The 18,389-nt window shown below is 51.5% G+C and overlaps 1 protein-coding gene across 1 annotated transcript in view; it reads left to right on the top strand.

Annotated features, from left to right (window-relative positions):
• The first annotated feature begins 4,039 nt into the window (after window positions 1–4,039).
• NCKIPSD (NCK interacting protein with SH3 domain) overlaps window positions 4,040–18,389 on the top strand; it is a 48,288-nt gene continuing 33,938 nt past the window's right edge. The window contains exon 1 of the mRNA XM_054076318.1: window positions 4,040–4,287. Within this exon, the coding sequence (XP_053932293.1) occupies window positions 4,117–4,287 (171 nt within the window). The 5' untranslated portion in view covers window positions 4,040–4,116. The remainder of the gene's footprint in view (window positions 4,288–18,389) is intronic.

Below are 18,389 nucleotides of genomic sequence, written 5' to 3' on the forward strand. Positions count from 1 at the left end.
ACTCTCCCGACCTTCTGTCTTCTTCATTTCCAGGAAGCGCAGCTGTTGGCAGTGACCGTTCCTTCCTCCCGGCCGCAGGAGGGGTCTGGGTCCCTGCCAGCCACGCTACGAGCTTCATGCAGGACGGGTTGCGCAAGGAGCCCTGTGGATACCCCAGCCCTGAGGGCAGGCGGAGTGGAGAGGGTCCCAGAGCCACCCACTGCCCCATCGGCTCCTCCGTGGGTCAGGCTCCACTTGGAATCGATCGGCTGCTGGCAGAGCAGCTTCTTGCTGGTGTTTTCAGGCTCAGTGCGGAGCATCGTGCCCCCAACAAGAGGCGGCTGCACAGCACTCGCCTGCGTGGCAGAGTGCCCTTCTCTCTGCTGGCAGGCAGCGCTGGATTTGGGACTTCTCCCAGAAGCGAACAGATGCAGTCAGAGGGGTGAAATCTCCTCTAAGTGATGCTGTGCAGGCTGGATGCGGGATTGCACTCCTGGCTGCCAGCCACTCGAGCTTGGTCAGGGCTGTGCACATGGCACGGGGTGCAGAGCTGCCCAAACCTGTCCCTGCCTCCCGCGTGCGAGCCCAGCCCCACATCTCGCTCAGGAGCAGGGACGTGCATGTGTCCTGAGTGCCATCCACCACGGCACAGCCGCCCAACCCCGTGTGCCACGTGTGCCGTGGTCTGGGCTGAGCCGGCCAGGGGCGAGCAGGCAGAGCACAGCCCTGTGCCTTGCACTGCTTGTCCTCCTGCTCCTCTGGTCCACGACAACCTTCTCACCTGCAAACTTCCTTCCCAAGGGACGTGGCCTGACCAGCTTCCAGCAGGGCTGTAGGAGCTGCCGGTAGTATCCCTAGAGCAGGTGAGGGCACGAGGGACTGCTTGCAGAGGGGCTGGGGCTGATCCACACTGTTGGTTGTGCCCTGAGGTTGCAGGAACCAAACAGGATGGCCCCTCCTGCCTATATTGCAGGCACCAATCCCCCTCCCCAGGTGGCCCTGCTCTGCTCAGCAGGGTGACAGGGCTGATGCTGCCAGGAGAGGTCTTGAGGCATCCACTCAAGGTGTGTATGTGTCCCATCTACAGTCTTTTAATGAGGTTTTCCAGAAGGGAGGGCTTCCAGGACATCAGGAAATGAAGGGCATGCCCAAGAGACATTCCAGTGCCTCCCAGTCCCACTCATGGACACCCATAGTCCCCACAGGACATGCTGATGGTGTTGTCCCCAGTGCCATGGGCCCGGGGTCCCCACAGCACCTCCCACCCCGGATGACTTTTCACCCAGAGACAGCTGGTGGGAGGACAATAATATTTGTATACCTAAAAGTAGAATGATTGATCCCGTTGCTGTTTTGCAATGTGTTGACAACCAGGCAGTACAGAATTGTATAAGTGTACATGGAGCTGGCAAGTTTGCGTTTCAATCATATGAATGCTGTTGTGTAACGCTTCCCCTCCGCGGCCCCAGAGGAAAGTGGGGATGTGGGGGTTTGGCAGAGGCTATCACGCACACGCCGAGCCCTTACAGCGATCCTGGTCCCCACGGCTCTGAGAACAAGGGATGCAAATGCTGTTATCTGAGGTCTCAAGGACGACTTTAAAAGTCACTCACAAATGATGCAGCGGGATCCACGCTCATTGCAGCTCCTTGCCCAAGATAAATCACTTGGCTCTTGCAATTGGGAGCCAACTCCTCAGCAGCAGGACTCCTGCCTGGGCTCCCAGCGCCCATGGAGGCTCTTTGCCCCCTGTGCATCACATTGAAGTGCTGAGGGACATGGTTTAGGGAATGTTAGGAATGGTTGGACTCGATGATCCAGTGGGTCCTTTCCAACCTGGTGATTCTGTGATCTGGGTGCAGGAGGGTTTGCAGGAGCCCTCGTAGAGGAAATCAGGGCCCCTTGGTGGCTGCAGGCTGGCAGAGCCCACATGCTGTGCTGAGCAGAGGGAGAGGTCGGGGTGCCGCCACGTGCGTGGGAGGTGGGTGCCTGCAGCCCCCCCCCACCCCCCGCTGCCTCTGCCTGCGGCACAGCCTGTGCTGCCAACTTCGTGGAAATAAAACGCTGTTATCCCAGCGTAAACAGGAGCTGGGCTCGCACCAGGGAGTGGCCAGGACTCACCTGGAGCAGGGACATGGCTGCGAGCAGACCTCAAGTCAGGGTAAACACTGCAGCCCAAAGCAGGGCAGGCTGCGGTGCCGCAGGCAGGGGATGCACAGGCTGGGGACGATCCTGGTCCATGGGATCCAGGTAAAACCAAGAGTAATAACCCCACAAGCAGGAAGGTTTGTTTGTCCCCCCTGGCTGGCTGCCCCTTACCCACCATCCTGCTGTACCCCGCCAGGCAGCTGGAAAGCACCGTGACCAGCCATGAAGCCCTGACCCCAAAAAGCTCCTGGAAGATTCAGCCCCAGCTGCATCTCGCAGTTCCCACTCAAAGCACGCCATTGCCTTTCAAGCCCGAATAAGCCTGGCTTCAGCTCACCGCAGGGGTGCCAAGGCAACCACTAAGGTCCATCCTCCATCCTCCCAGCAGTAACCAGGCTCAGCCAGAACTGCCTCACCCGCGGCACTGGGCAAACGGGGGGCTGGGGGACCTGCACTGGGAGCAGGCAGGGGGTCGTGGCAGCTGCAAGTTTGGCTTTTATTGTAGAACTGCTGGCTGGATTTGATTGTTGTTTGTTTCTGGATGAATTAAACTCCCCCGTCACTTGGAGGGGGCGGACTGTGGGCCATTCCATTTCTACATCCCCCCATTCCAGCATCCCAGCAGGGTGGGTGAGGGGTGTCTCTGTGGTGGGCTTGGCTGGAGGAATGTGTACTGGCCCTGCTGGGATGCTGTAACCCCCCTGCCTTGTTGTTGTCAGCACCACACTGGACTCTCAGGGCTGGCTTTGCCAGGCAGAAAATTCCTCTTGTCCCTAGGGCAGCACAAAGAAAGCCTTGGTTGGAGAAGAGGGAAGGTGGTGATGTCCTGCAGGGCTGCCACCCACCTCCCCAGCGCAGCAGGAGGGACTCAGACCCCCAGCAAGGGCAGCAGGGCCTGGGGGAGCTGCTGATGTCTTAGAGGGGAGGGCACAGAGGTCTTGGGCTCCTCGGGGTGGTGGCCCAAAGGGTTGTTCTCCTCAAATGGGATGTCCAGGCATAGAGAACCACAAGGCCAGGAGTGACTGTGTCCCCTCTGGGAGTTCCTGGCCCAAGGGGCAGTGCACCCATGTCCCCACGCCAGGTCACCGTGCCCGCTGCAGGGCACGGCTTGGGGACAGGCACTCTGGCTGTGCCCTGTTTCCATGCCAGGGGTGGCAGGGCATGCCTGTTCTCCATAGGGTGATGGGATCACCCCTGGGGACCTCACCGGCTGTGTGTCCAGAGCAGAGCTTGGTGCCCAGGGTGGGGTCAGTCCCGGGGTCCATGCTGGGGTCTATTTGGGGTCCATCCCAGGGTCTATCTTGGGGTCTGTCCTGGGATCTGCCCTGGGGTTTGTCCTGGGGTCTGTCCCAGGGGTCCATCCTGAGGTCTATTTGGGGTCCATCCCAGGATCAATCTCGGGGCCCACCTCAGGGTCCACCGTGGGGTCTATCTTGGGGTCCCTCTCGGGGTCTGTCCTGGGGTCTGTTCTGGGGTCCATGGCGGGATCTATCTCAGGGTCCATCCCTGGGTCTATCTTGGGGTCCCTCCCAGGGTCTGTCCTGGGGTCCGTCCTGGTGTCTGTCCCAGAGTCCATCCTGTGGTCTGTTCGGGGTCCATCCCAGGATCGATCTTGGGGTCCATGCTGGGGTCTATTTGGTGTCCATCCCGGGCTCCATCCCGAGGTCTATTAGGGTCCATCCCGCCGTCTATCAGGGTCCATCTCTTGGTCTATTTGGGTCCCTCCCGGGGTCCCTCCCGGGGTCCCTCCCGCGTCTATGTGGGTCCCCCGCCGGTCCTCGCGCTCCGCCGGCCGCTGGCGCCCCCTGCCGGTCTGCAGCGGGGCCGCGGGGCGGGGAGGGGCCGCGGGGCGGTGTCAGCTGGGCCGCGGGCGGTGTCAGTGGCGCCGCCGCTCCGCCAGGGGGCAGTCGGGAGCGGCGCCGCGCGGGGGCGGGGCGGGTAAGCCGGGCCGCGGCGGGTGCGGGCGCCGGTGCCGCCGCCGCCGCCGCCATGTACCGGGCCCTGTACAGCTTCCGCTCGGCCGAGCCCAACTCGCTGCCCTTCGCCGCCGGAGAGACCTTCCTGCTGCTGGAGCGCAGCAACCAGCACTGGTGGCTCGTCACCCGCGCCGGCTCCGGAGAGACGGGATACGCGCCCGCCTCCTACCTCCAGCGGCTGCAGGTGGGGTGGGACCCGGGTTCGAGACCCGGCGGGGGCGGCGGGGACGCGGGTTCGAGACCGTGCTGACCCCGGAGCGGTCTTGGATGCTCCTGGTCTCTTCCTTGGTGCTCTGGGAGGTGTGGCTCCTGTGGACGCTTTCCCACTGCAGATCCCAACGCACGGGAACCTGCTGGGATCTCGTGTTCCTGGTTTAAACTCCTGTTGGGAGGGTGAAGGGAGGCAGGAGGCATCTCCTGTGGGCGTCTTATGGGGAGAGTGAGGTCCAGGGAGCAGCAGCTCTGCAGGCCATGGGGAAGGGAAAGTTTAGCAGCTTCAGCTGCAGAAAGGGAGAGAGAGAGGGGTGCTCTGGGCAGGAGGAGATGGGAGAGAGGAGTGCCCTGGGCTGGAGGAGATGGGAGAGAGAAGGGTGCTCCGGGCTGGAGGAGATGGGAGAGAGAAGGGTGCTCCGGGCTGGAGGAGATGGGAGAGAGAAGGGTGCCCTGGGCTGGAGAAGATGGGAGAGAGAAGGGTGCCCTGGGCTGGAGAAGATGGGAGAGAGAAGGGTGCCCTGGGCTGGAGGAGATGGGAGAGAGAAGGGTGCTCCAGGCTGGAAAAGATGGGAGAGAGAAGGGTGCTCCGGGCTGGAGGAGGTGGGAGAGGGAAAGGATGCCTCGGGCAGGAGGAGAGGGGAGAGGGAAGGGGTTGCTCCAGCTGCTGACTCGCAGGTCAGTAGGAAAGGGGCTGAAGGCCTTCACTTCTCCAGAACTGTCAGAGGAAGACAGGAAAACGCCGAGGTGATGCCCTGGGGAGGTGGTATGGATGGTCCTTCTCCCAGGCGCCTACATGGTGGTGAGGTAGCTCTGGGATCTGCAGCCCCACTGGGTGTGTAAGTACGCATCGCTTGTGTGGCCATCCCTGCACTGGCTCTTCAGCCGTGGGGGTTTCTGCTTGCACAGCGCCCCAAGGCAGCGAGGGGGTGATCCTCCTCCTCCTTCCACCAACACACCGGTAGCAGACCTGTTCCATCCTGGGGGTCAGGAGAAGCCACAGAACTGCCTGCACCGGCAGTGGCGGTAATTACAGGCAAGTCAGTGATACAGGTAGTTACAGAAAGTCCAGGCAGGCTGCTGTGGCCCTAACTGGGGTCACTGGGGGGAGGACACCTTTCAGCCACCACATCTGCGGGTGTGAACCTTGTGCCCATGCAATTGTCGTGGGAGAGAGGCTGCTTAGGGCTCGTACAGTTCATAGAACTGTTTATTGGAGGCTTCTGAAGGACAAAATGGCTTCTGAAATTAAAATAGGCCTTTCATGTAAGGCTAATTCATGGGGGGTTTATAGTTCTGGGCCTCAGGGAACTGCATACTGAAAACTCTTTGCATCAGTGAATGGGTAACTGCACACTAAAGCATGTGAATGTTACAAATGGGGCTCTTGATGTCTGGCTGAAAATGATGACAAACCCCTTTATTTCAGCATGCTGCTGATGCTCCTTCAGGTGCCACCGAATTTCTGATTAGCAGTAACTCAGCCTGTAAGTAAGTGTGGGTGTGCGCTTTGCAGAACACTTCAGTGAGACAAGCGTTACCTGGGGAGCCTGTATGTGTGTGCGAGGGCAACACCTGGTCTGTGTTCGGGCTGCTCGGCTCAGGAGCCGGCCTTCCTGCAGGGCTGGGGCTCTTCTGCAGCCTGCCAGAATGGCCTGACAGGAGAGGACATCCTGTGTATCAATAAGCCCTTAAGCTATTTACAGGAGCTATTTAGTTACGGAGCAAAGACCTTATTAAACCGCTAGATTTTAAAACCCCACAATGGCATCACTCCAGGCTGCTGCTCCCGAGTTTCCTCTCCGCAGTCCCCTGCTTCATTTGCTTGTGTGGCATGACGTCTTCTTGCTGCTGTGGGTGTGGGAGCCTTCTCCCCGGCTGCCTTCTGGAGTAGCCTTCCTGCATCTCTCCACCTTGCACATAGCCATCTCAAAATCTTACAGTAAAAGCATTTCTTTGCTGACTTCCCATTCACTTCTCAGGTTCTATTTTTCTACAGCCTCAAGACAGCTTGCAGCCTGCCAGGCTGCCTTGAGAGGGTCTGTTAGTAACACACTAATATTTAAGCAACACCCCTGGTGGCTTTGGGAGCGCTCTCCTCTTGTTCGGATGTAATTTCGTGAGTGCCCTCAGACCTGGTAGTGGGAAACGGAGGAGCCTTTGCTGCATCCGCTCATGTTTTTTTGGCTACTAAATTTACAGCACCTGAACTTGCTGAATGGTGCATAAGGCAGCAGGGTCTAATCTGCTGCTCTGCACTCACAGTAATGCTCTGTATCTCTTTCTTTCTTTCCGCTGTTGCATCCTGCCAGCTCCAGAGGGTTGATCTGAAGTCAGAACTCTCTTTTATTTGTGGGAGAAGGCATCTGCTCACAGAAAGCTTGCTTGAGACTGTTTGCTGAATGTCCTGGATGAGAGTGCAAACAATTTGTCACCCAGTTTTGGTTTAACAAGGATGCTGAGACTAATTAGTGACAGTTATTTGGGAGCAATTAATGCTGCCCCAATCACAACAGGGAAAAACTACAGCTAATGATGAGTGTTAGCGTGCTTAGCAGGGAGAGAGAGTGGCCAACAGGAGTCACCATTGTAAAAGTAAGCCTTGAGCTTTGTTAGCAGTGCAGTCAGGTTCCAGGTGAGCAATAGGTTGCACAACAGTCACAGCCAACAGCAGCACATCTCCCAAAAGCCCCTCGCAGCAGGCTGCTGAGAGGATGCTCACAGAGAGGCTTGGGCTGTGTTGCTGCTGCCGTCCCCTGCTAGGAGCATTAGCTTTCTTCCAAGCTTCTCTCGATTATTCAGGTTTTTTTTTTTTTGCTCAGCTTTCATAGATATGGAAAATTCATGCCTTGGCTTCTCTAGAGGAAAATATAATTCCCATTTATTATTTAGAGCTTATTCTTGGCTGATGTCGTCTTGTCGCAAATGCGGCAGAATTTTGTACTGAAATACTTGTGGCTCAACATTGCTATGAAGAGAGTTAGCTGGGGGCAGGGGGAGAAAACAACAACCCCTTCTTGTGTCTGATGCCTCTCAGAAACAAGTTAGGGCCAAGCCAAGCACCAGGAGGTGCAGATGATGTGCCATTAATTTGATGCTCAGTTAGAAACACCCAACTTCAGCTGGTATTCCTGCTGATTTTACTCTTCTGTAGTTTCGTTTTAGCTCCAGTGTGTTATGAAGGGTTAACTCAAGTCAAGTGCCATTCTAGGGTAGATACTGAAGCCATCAAGCAGCAAGAGGGAAGGGTCAGGACGCGTGTTGTGGGATCGCAGGGGCAGCTTGTGAACCACAAACAGAGCGAGTTCGTTGCTGAAATGCCAGCCTCGCTCACAGCTGAACCCCAGCTCTGCACGCCCACGGTGGAGATCTTGAGTGGTGATGCTGGCAGGCACGGCAGAAGCGAGCAAAGCCATAACGAACTCGGGGCTGACAGGTGCTGCTGCCGAGACAAGTGAAAATGTGTACCCAGCACTGCGTCGGCCGGTAACAGCACGTAGGATAATTGCTTCCAGCTACTGACAGAGCAAGAGACAAATGCTGATATCTAATGCCAGGCAAATACCGCTGCAGCGAAGCTGTCGGCACAAATGCCGTGGCTTCTGATTGAATGGAAAGGTGACCATCAGCACAAGGTTGGTCTTTTGTCTCCAGCTGCGTGCTGATGCTTAAGCGATGTATGTGTGGCAGTAAAAAGTGGAGGTTAAATTGGAGCTTCGGGTGTGCTCTGGAGTCAGTCACTGCAGAACACGGGCCTTTCAAAGCTTTATATGGAGCAGTAAAATGCTCAGTTCAGAAAACTTCCCTAGGAGCAGGAGGTTCACTCTGTGTCAGGAAGGGTCAAATTGCCAAACCTAGCAAATAATAAGGGTCCTTCCTTTGGGTTAAATAGCCCATATGTTGCTATTGTTATGGTGGGACATGTAATTTCCTAACAGGAGTCTGGAGTTACTCCATCTTTCTGTGAAGGTTTTGGGCTGTACCACAGCAGAGCAAGGAGCACAGTAAGCTGCTGTTCTGGAGGATGCCAGACCTACAGGTGACACTTGGCTTGCCAGGAAAGCTTATGTGCTCTGTTCCTAGTGAGGCAGGGACTGTCTGCAGTGGTTTACTCCTGGCTGTGAGACCCATGTACCAGAGCAGCAGTTTGCTTCGGCTCTTGCCCTCACGAGTCACCACAAGTGGTCTTGCTTCATCTTTTGTCTGCGCTGACCCAGGTTGTGTTCCTCATCAGTGGATGCATTAATATTATGTACTGAGGAGGCAGCTGTAAAATGCTGTATTGATAAATGTCAGGAGTGCAAAAGTAAGTGCTAAGTTGCAGAGGGATGTTTCTTCGTCAAGTGGGATTGGTTTAGGATGCTGGCTGCTGCATTAGAGAGGCGAATCAGCTGCTCAGGTGTATTAAACTTAGGAAATAACTTTGAAATTATAATGCTACTTATAGTCTTTTCAAAATTACTTCAAATTTATTTGATATAACTGAAAAATTGTTTGCTGTGTGGGTTTAGATTCTCTGCTCAGCTGAGGTCTTGTCTGGTCAGTCATGCTTTCATGTTGTTCCTCTGGAGGAGTGAGAAACGGGGGGGGGTTGTCTGAGTGGGAAGGTGCTTATGCTGATGATCAGAATACTTTGGACTGTCTGGTGAGAAAACAGACCCAGCTGTGAATATAAGGAACATTTTGGAGATGCCTTGGATTGCTACTCACCATATCTTTTTTTACAAGAATAAACAGGCATGTGATTAAAATAAGAGACTGCTCCGTGCAGCCTAGCAACAACTTAACATTCTCCTGCAGCATGAGCACATACACAGCGCGAGGATGCTGGTAGTCCTGGCTGGGCAGTTGCAGGAATAGTGTTTTATCTCCCAAGCTGCAAAGAGATTGCTGAGCAGGAGTGAAAGTGAGTTCTTTGTTTGAACCCTTTTGTCCTGGTTTGTGTTTTAGCCTTGACACACATTCGGGATTGGAGACGCGTTGTGCAGGGTGAGGTAGTGTAGGAGCTGCCTCTTTCCTTGCAGACCAGGGTATGCCAGGGCTCAAAGCCAGGGTTGAACAGCTTGTGGCTGCTTCTTGCAACGCCCAGCCTCGCAGTCCAGCCTTTCCCTAGAATCATAGAATCACCAGGTTGGAAGGGACCCACCAGATCGTTGAGTCCAGTGGGTCCTAACACTCCCTAAACCATGCCCCTAAGCACTTCATCCACCCATTCCTTAAACACCTCCAGGGAAGGTGACTCGACCACCTCCCTGGGCAGCCTATTCCAATGCCCGATGAGTCTTTCCGTGAAAAATTTTTTTCTGATATCCAGTCTGAACCTTCCCTGGCAGAGCTTGAGGCCATTCCCCGTTGTCCTGTCCTCTGTCACTTGGGAGAAGAGCCCAGCTCCCTCCTCTCCACAACCTCCTTCCAGGGAGTTGTAGAGAGTAATAAGGTCTCCCCTCAGCCTCCTCCTCTCCAGGCTAAACAACCCTGTGCTGCATTTGCTCTTGTTGGCCCCATTCTGAGTTAGTTCAGTTCACTGGCATGCTGGGTAACTCTTCATATCCTGGCTGGTTTTCTTCCAGGACAGCAAACCCGTTGGCTTTGTGATGGAGCAGCACGTGCTGAGGCTGATGCTGGTGTAGGACTGCTGGGGAAGCAGTGAGCTGTGGTAGCTCGGGTACTATCAAACCTTTCACGCTAGCGTGGAGACAGTGATAATTGTGGAGCGCAGAGTTGGTTGTACAATGTCAGTCAAATGATCAGATGTTCTGAGAGCAAATCCCCAGTCACAGGAAACTGAGCTCTGGCTATTGTGGTTTGTTGTAAAGTTTTTTTCCCCTCCATCTACATAAAATCCAGCTTTAAACTGTATTCTTCTGACCCCTGGCACAGTTCCCCTCTGTTGCTGCCGAACAGAAGGTGCTGATGGTGCAGACAGTTGTACAGACCATCTCCTGCGCTGGAGCCTGCATCGTTATTTGTCATCTCCTGCAGATTTGACAGAGCTTTCAATGGGCATGAGAGCTTAATCGCAATACTCGCACAGATCCTGAATAAGCACTTAGGCTAAAAATAAAGTTTTATTTTGGAGAATAAGCAGCTGGTAGTGCTTTGCAGCTGAGGCTGCGTTTCTTGACACAGGCAAGAAACAGATTGGAGCATTTTCCTCCGGGCTGCTGCAGTAGCAGAGTTGCTGTTGTGTCAGAGCTGCTGGTGCTTTGAGGTGAAGTTTTATTCTTGAGACTAAGTTACACAGTCAGGGGAATTATAATGATTTGTAATTACTATAGCTAAAGACTTGACATTTTATCTAGAAGTTCTGCAGTCTTTCACAGTTTAGAATGAGTAAAGTAGAAATATGCTAATGATCTTTAGACTCTATTCTTGCTTGGCTTTGAAGATATGTTCTTTTACTTTGATTAAAAATAATTAGGCTTTCTGATACCAGATACAAGTTGCCTTTGTGACCTGGATGCCCATGGATGAGCAATATCGGAGGTCTGTTTAGGTTTACTGGAAATTCTTTCTGTAGACCCTGACTGCCCTCATTGCCGCTGGCCTTGAGTTGCAGCAGGAAATGTGGTGGGTCCTGGTCCTGCTTCTGGAGGAGCATCACTGCTTTCCCAGCCAGCGGATCACAAATAAAGTTTTGACCTTTACAGGAGGGACTTGGCAAGCCTAATTTGTCTTGAGTTTTATCACATGGAAAAACCTTTGATTATAAAAGAAGGATTTTGAAAGAAGGATTTTGAAGCTTTTCATGTGAGGATTGGAACAGAGGGTGCGATTCATGACTGCATCCATTTCTCTCCACACCCTTTCACCCCCTGCATTGCTTTCTTGCCACGGGAATGTTGAGCGCTATTCTGAGCAAACGTCTGGTAACAGAGAAATAGAGTTGTCCCCAAACTAAGATCCACTGCGGCAGGAGAGGAGCTTTAGCTTCATTTCAGCTCTTCTGTGTTCACGCCCTGTGATGCAGAGCTCAAACGGTTGAGTCCCTTGCCAGGGAACAAAGCACTGATGCTTGTCCTCTTTTAGCATAAGGCTTAAGCAAGAAGGGTGAGGAAAATTTTGGCAGTGTGGTCTTTTTATATTGAGGTGGGAAGTTCTTGGGTTTGTTTTTCCTGGTTGTTTGTTTGCCTGCTGTAGTTATTTAGAGGTTGTCACTCCCTTCCTCCTTGGAAGCTGCTTCTTGATTGCTGAGCTGTGAAGCTTGTGTTCTTCCTCCTGTCCATCTGGTACAGCTGAAGGGGCAGAGTCACCCAGCTGCGAGGACGATGAGCTCGTTCCTCAGGCTCAGACCACCTTTCACACTAGCGAGATGTGGTTTTGAATACATGTCCGTCCCTGCTTTTGAATATGTGTCCGTCCCTGCTGTCCTGCTCATGGGGTCCCACCTTCGCCACGTCCTTCCCCTTTCCTGCTCAGGCTTCTGGGGCTGGGGTGGTGTGTATGAAGATGGTCACACACACCCATGATGGATGGTGGGTTTTGTGCCTGTGATCTGGAAATGCCAGCACAGGCTGATGGTTTAGTTTGTTCAGCTGCTCAAGAGGTTTAATTAAAAAAAAAAAAATAATCAAGCTGTCGGACTAAGCGTGGTAGATAATTCCAGGTTGTGTGTCGCTTCTTGCTAAATCACTGGTTTGAGGTTCAGATTAGATCTCTTCTAAGTGATAGCTATGAACTATTGCTTGGTTTTTTTCTAGTACAAATGGGGACAGTGCCTTGTAGTATGGAAACCTGAGGGCAAGTCCCAGCTCCAAACCTTTTATTATATTGAATTAAAACAGAGAGATGCGGGAGAAGATGAGGCAAGAGACACTTCCCCATGAGGAGGAAGGGATCATCTGGAAGCTGGGATGATGTCTTAATGAAAAGGTCTTGAATTCTCATCCACGGGGTGGTACATCCATAGCTACCAGCGCAGCCGGGTTATCACCAGCTGTTCTTGCCACCTGTTCCAGCTCCACCACCCTGGAGCTCCTCTGCCTGTCCTGCAAGCAATGGCTCAGCCTCTGAGTTGCGTCCTCCTCCTCTGCGGTTGGGAAGAAAGCCTTGATGGACCACATAGGTGACTTTCACCCACTCACAGGCGGAAGATGGAAATGGTGGAGGGCTCTCAGCCAGTCAAGTTCAGTGCGGTGTCTGTGCTGAGACGGCTGTAGAGAGAACCGTGGCAGCTCCTGCGGGGCCAGATGGCTGCCAAAAGAGATCAAGTTAAAGCTCTCCACCGAGAAAACAAATGCAAACCTGTGGCCTCTCAGCCTGATGTGATGACAATTCCTTTTTGGATAAACTCAGTGGATTCTGTGGTTTTCCAGGCTGCTGGAAGGTGCCTTTTTTTCCCCTCCCATCCTGAGGAAAGGATGTGTGTTTGCAGGGGATGGTAGGGCACCACCGTTAGAACATAGTGTCCTATGCCCAGGTCATAAATCGCACCCGAGTGACACAGCAGAAGGCAAGTCCACAGTCCCTCGCCCTCAGCACCTGCACTTGGGCTGTCCCTGTGGAATACAAGGGGAGAAGCTCAGGTATCGGGGAAGCCTGTGTTTTTCAGCTTGTAAAAAGAATAATGGTGTGAAAACCCAGTACCTCAAGTAAGAATGATGATCATGAAAATTCACTACCTACTTAAAGCAGGAGCTTAGGGATTTCCCCGAGTCTGGCCAGCCAAGTGCTTGTAGCTGAAGACTTTCCATTTGACATAAAATACCCCAGCATCCTTTGAAACGCCAAGTTCTAAGTAAGGAAGCTTTTGTCTGTCCCAGGATCACCTTTATTAACTTAAACTGAAAATACATCCTCTTTAATTTATTTTTTAATTGATTTCATGTCTGTTTTCCATTAGCTTGATGACAAGAGATAGCAGCAGCATTGAAATAGTTGTACAGCTTTATTAAGGGGCCCATACAGTATAATTCTTACATCAGGAATGGCAAGAAACCCCTCCAGCATTCAGTTTTGGTAATCTTCATCTTGTCTGTGACATTGCCCAGTGATTCAAGGTGGCATCTGAGACCCCTTACATGCATGAATGCATGAACTGCCTCTATTCTTGAGGTCTCATTCAGAAGCTGAAGATCTCAATTTGGTATCAGTCTCTGGTCTCTTTAAAAGTTTTTATTCACTATTCATATGCTAATCATTTCTGAGATAAAAAGAATCTTCTAGCAAAATCTCAGTTGGCAATGTTTGGGTTTGTGTGACTCTTCAGATGCGGAGACCACCCAGACCTCTTGTAGCTGGGCCGTGGGGAGTTACGAGTGGCAAAGAGTGATCAGTCTTGACCTGGAAGAGTTTGGAGAGGGAGAGAGACAGCGTGCACAGAGGTTGTGCAAACCATACCCTACTGTAGCCTCTTGCTTGCTGTCAGACAGCTTCCACCACCTTCTCTGCCCCATGGTGGCTTTGTGCACCAGAGGGTTCCTCAGCGACCCTCTCTGTGGAGGGGCCACCAGGTGGGTCAGGTGGGAGGTGAGCTGAGTTCTGGTCATCCCCTTTCCTGCAGGATTTGTCCCACTGGAGATGAACTGGGAGGATGTCCTGAAATACAGCAATTCGCTCTCACTGATGGCGCTGAGCGAGGTGGATGCAGACACGGGTGAATGTGGCACATGGAAAGGTGGATATGATCACAAAACACACGAGCTGGGCTGAAAGTTTTGTGTGTGAGAAGTGAACATTCCAAAAAATGTACTTTTTTGTTCACTGCCTCGAGAAGTGAGGAAAACAGGATTATGGCTGTTCTGCTGCCTGTAGCAAAATGTCCTAAGAGGACATTCCCCTCCTGATTCTGTTTCTTTGTGTTTCTGGGGAGCCTGTGCCACTCTGTGCTGCAAAAGAAGATGGGATTATAACTTGCAGCTAGAGCAGGAGCTATTTTTCCCCTGCAGGTAGTGTGGGGCGCTAACAAATTGCTTTTCTTCCATGACCCACCTCTTACTTCCTTATAAGTGAAATGTCAGCAAATCCAGTTGAACCCTTTAATCTTCTTTTAAGGTTAAAAAGCCCACTAAACAACCCAAGACTTGTTCTTGAACTGAATCTGGAGATAACAGCAAGTTAGCCTCATTCCTCAGATAAACATAGCTAAACTTGAAGTTTTCAAGGTACTTTTGTAGGTCAGTGGAAGCCATCAGTCTGCCTGAGTTTTGCAGCGCAGAAAAATCGTGTGCTGTCTTCTCCCACTGTCAGCAGTCAAAAAGCAACTTGGGAGGCTGCAGGGTCTTTATTTCACAGTTTTCTGGTTTTTTTTGGCTTCTGCTCTGTCTTTATGATTGCATGTGTAATAGTTAAAGTTGCAAAACACCATTATAGATATCAATGGTATCTTAATTACTCTTTAGGCATGAGTTAGTATGAGCTTTATCATTGTCCCAATAAAGCTCGATTGTGTTGACGCCCTGAATTTGGTGTCTGGGTGCCGATTGCTTCAGCAGAAGCATCCGCTTTACCAGGAATAAATGTGCTTGCAGGAGCAGCTCTCTGCTAACAAGCACTTTGGCATACTTGAGTATTTTGTCTATGGCCAATTAGCGTGATCGACGTCTCGACAGCGCAGCCCACATGAAGTATTTCAGCCCTTCTGATACCGCCTCCCTTACTGCCCTGCACCCTCAACAGTCTTTAAACGGCTTTGCTATAATTAGCCAGCACACCTAACTTCATGGAATTTTTATGTATGGCGCTAGTAAGCCAAAAGCATGAACAGGATCCCCTGTCCTATAGCGCTTCTCTGAAGAGGTCAAAACATATAGCTACCAAAATCCATGGTCGGGGAGCAAGGGAGGTGCTTGTCTTTTTTTTTTTTTCAGAAGGAGACATTCCTTCTTGTCTCGGCTTTCCAACAGCCCACCTGAAAGCAAATGAGCATTTGAGGGTTATCTTTTACTGAGAGCCCAGCTTTCAGACTTCTTGTTTGAATCCCTGAATGAGTGTCTTATACTAAGGTTAAAGTCGCGAAGGGTGCTGGCAGCCTGAGGAAAGCTCCTGGGACTGGACGTGCCATTCTGCTTGGGTGGAAGTCTTGTTTGGGATTCCCCTATTGGAAAGTACTTACCCAGCACAGGGAAGCTGTGTTGTCTCCACATCGATGGGAGCTGCTCTGTACGGCCTGAAAATGTTAAGGACGAGGTGGTTGCGTGTCCTAGTAGTGACATTTCAAATACCCGTGTCTGTGACCTGGGAGGACTGTGAACAGAAGAGAAATTGCTGGTGAGATCCATATCATGGGAACATGATATAGAAATGAAGGGGAGTTTGGGGCATCTACTTTGGAGAAACTTTGTAAGTGGATTTGCTCTCTTGGGTTCCTGCCCTGAGACACCATTAGTAGGAGAAGTCCTCAAGGATCTTCGCCTACCTGATGTGCTTGGGACTTGTATGAAGGGGTGATGATGATGCTTGTAAGCGATCGCTCCACCTTGGAATGAGCTTTGCTTTGTGGGAAGGTGGAGCCACTGTCTTTGAGCAGAGGGACAGCATAAACCCAGCCTTTCTGGTTGCTCTTGCTCAGCGGTTGCTTGGAGCAGTTCTCCTCCTGTTAACAAATACTCAGATTTTTCTGTATGGTGGTTTGGGAGTCGTATTTCAGAGTAGGTTGCAGATACAATCTGATCACATCATTGCGATAAGCTGTGTTTCAGGTAGGATGCACTGGTAACTTCAAGAAGAGAAATGCTCATTACAGATTGAAGCAGTAGTTTTTTTTGTATGAGTTAATGTGGTTTCTGTTCCTGCCTTGCTGGCTTTCTTTTTGTTTTTGAGGCATGTGGGGGGGAGCTGCAGTGGCAGCTGCTTTGTGGCAGGAGAGGCACTGTTTACTCCTCATGCAGAGTCCAGAGCAATACAAAATTCTACTCCTGCAGCAAGCAAACTGCCTTTGATCTTTCCAACTGGAATCATCTTTATTTAGGGAGGACTTTCCAAGGTCTTTCTCAGGCTTGCTGCTGGTAACGCAAAGCAGGTTCTCATCTTCACAGTGATGGCTTTGCAGGAAGGAGCACCAGCTGCAGCTTTGATCCCAGTGCCACTAAAAAGGTCCTGGGTATTTGTGTTTGGTTTACAATTTTGTGCAATTTACATCTGTCCAGGAACAAAACAAGCTGATGACTTTCCTGTGTTTGCTCTGTGAGTATGGAACCTCTTGTCCCTCATTAATGGCTTTAATAAAGTACACATGGCTGTTCATGCCATGGATACCAGAAAGCAGCACATATTCTCTGCATGGCAGACCTAAACTGTGCATGCCCAAACCCACAGGTTCTTTGCTCTCTCAAGACGGTGACCTTTCCACCCTCCTTGCTCCTTCTCCCTCGTGCCTGGCTGGCATTCCTGGGTTGTATGTACCTGCCCACCACCAGGTCTGCTTTCCCATGTTCACTGGGGCTGACATGGCAGGTTGGTTTTCTTTCCTAGCGTACACTTTCCTGTTAAATCAATAAGAGATTTCCTCTGTATGCATTGTTGATCATGTCTGATACTGACTTGGCTTGACAATTAAGTGCCAAAAGGATGCTAAGCAGATAACCTTAAAGAAGGGGGCAGCTTTGTTGTCTGGTGCTGTTAACTCGGGACAGGCTGAGCCAGAGAAGTGCCCTGAAGCAGTGAGAGTGGCAAGAATTAAGGCAGCAGAGAACACAACGATATCGAAGTATGTGTTGACTGCTCAGTTTTAAAAACTTATGTCTCTGCTTTTATCCTCTTAGCATATTTTGGCTTAAGAGATGTGTTCTGGTTACTTGAGGGTGCAGAATTGTGAGGGGAAGGAACTGGTGGCTGATAAATGATCATCAGGACCCATAAACAGGAGTTGAGTGTGGCTGGAGAGACCCAGAATGAAACATTCCCACCTTGGGAAGTACCAATGTGCGGTGGTGAGTTGTATGCTTTTGTTGTTCCTCAGCGTGCCTCTCCCTTCTCTCTGACTCTGAAGCTGCCTGCTCCCAGGGGAGAAATTGGTTGGAGTTTGGTTGCTGTGCATCCCTCTGATGCCTTCAGGGCTTTGTTTATCCCAAATGCCACTCCTGCCTGTGCTGTCCGTACTTACTGTATTGCTTTTCCCAGGAACTCTGACTTCTGCTGTAGCTCGATTTGCACAACCTAAGCCCTTTCCCCCGCTCTCCTTTCTCTTCATTTCTCTTTTGTGCAGGCTGTCCGCTTGAGCGTCTGCTGTCAGCACACAGCAGAAAAACACCAATCTGTTCGAAAACCGTGATAGCATATCAGCAGGAATTCCAGATCTGTTTCTGGGCCGCCTCTTTGTCAGAAGAGCTGAGCCATGTCTTTGTTTGCTCGCTAGCGTGTCAGGGATGCTGCAGGTTTGTTTGGAGCTCTTCTCATCTTATTTGCTCAGTAACCAGGACAGTTGCCCATTGTTTCACATGTGTTTTTATCGTGCATTTTCAAGTGCCGCAAGGCACAGTATCTTCATGCCCGACAAGGATAAGTTAATGCGTATCTCTTAGCCAGCAGCCCAGGGACTAAAAATTTCTGATTGGTGCTACAAAAAGGGGAAGAGAAAGGAGCTGAATTTCCCACAGCAATGCAGAAACCAAAACTCAGCCCATTTGTTTGTGCTGTGTGGTTCAGAAGCGGGAACTGGTATCTGGCACTTCACTGCCATGGACAAAGGCTGGTTGATTTTTGTAAATTGCTGCCGTGATCATTTAAATCTGGAAGGAATACAGTGTGCAGACAGTCTGGCGGTGACTGGGGACGAACAGCATGTGACCTAAGAGGTGGCGTTCGTCTCCAATTTGAGTAACAAAGAGCCAGGCTGTGCCTGTATATGCCAGCGGGATAAATATCCTAATTTCAGCTGTGGTTCGTGTCAGTGCAGCTGCGTGAAAACTGAGCTGTCACTGAAGACAAAACTTTGTCTTTTGTTGATGTGTTTTGAGAGCTGCAGCTATGACATGAGGGTGAAAGTCAGCAGCCCTGCCTGGCCACTCCTGTGGCTGGAAAAGCAGCTGCTGGAATGAGGGCACTGATTCCTGCACGTGCAAACGCCTTTGATCACTTAAAACTGGGGAGGCAGGAGTCAAAAAATGCCATGTTTTCTTGGATCAGCCCCCTGCGGAG

Source organism: Cuculus canorus, chromosome 11 (genome assembly GCF_017976375.1).
Source record: "Cuculus canorus isolate bCucCan1 chromosome 11, bCucCan1.pri, whole genome shotgun sequence".
Lineage (NCBI taxonomy): Eukaryota > Metazoa > Chordata > Aves > Cuculiformes > Cuculidae > Cuculus > Cuculus canorus.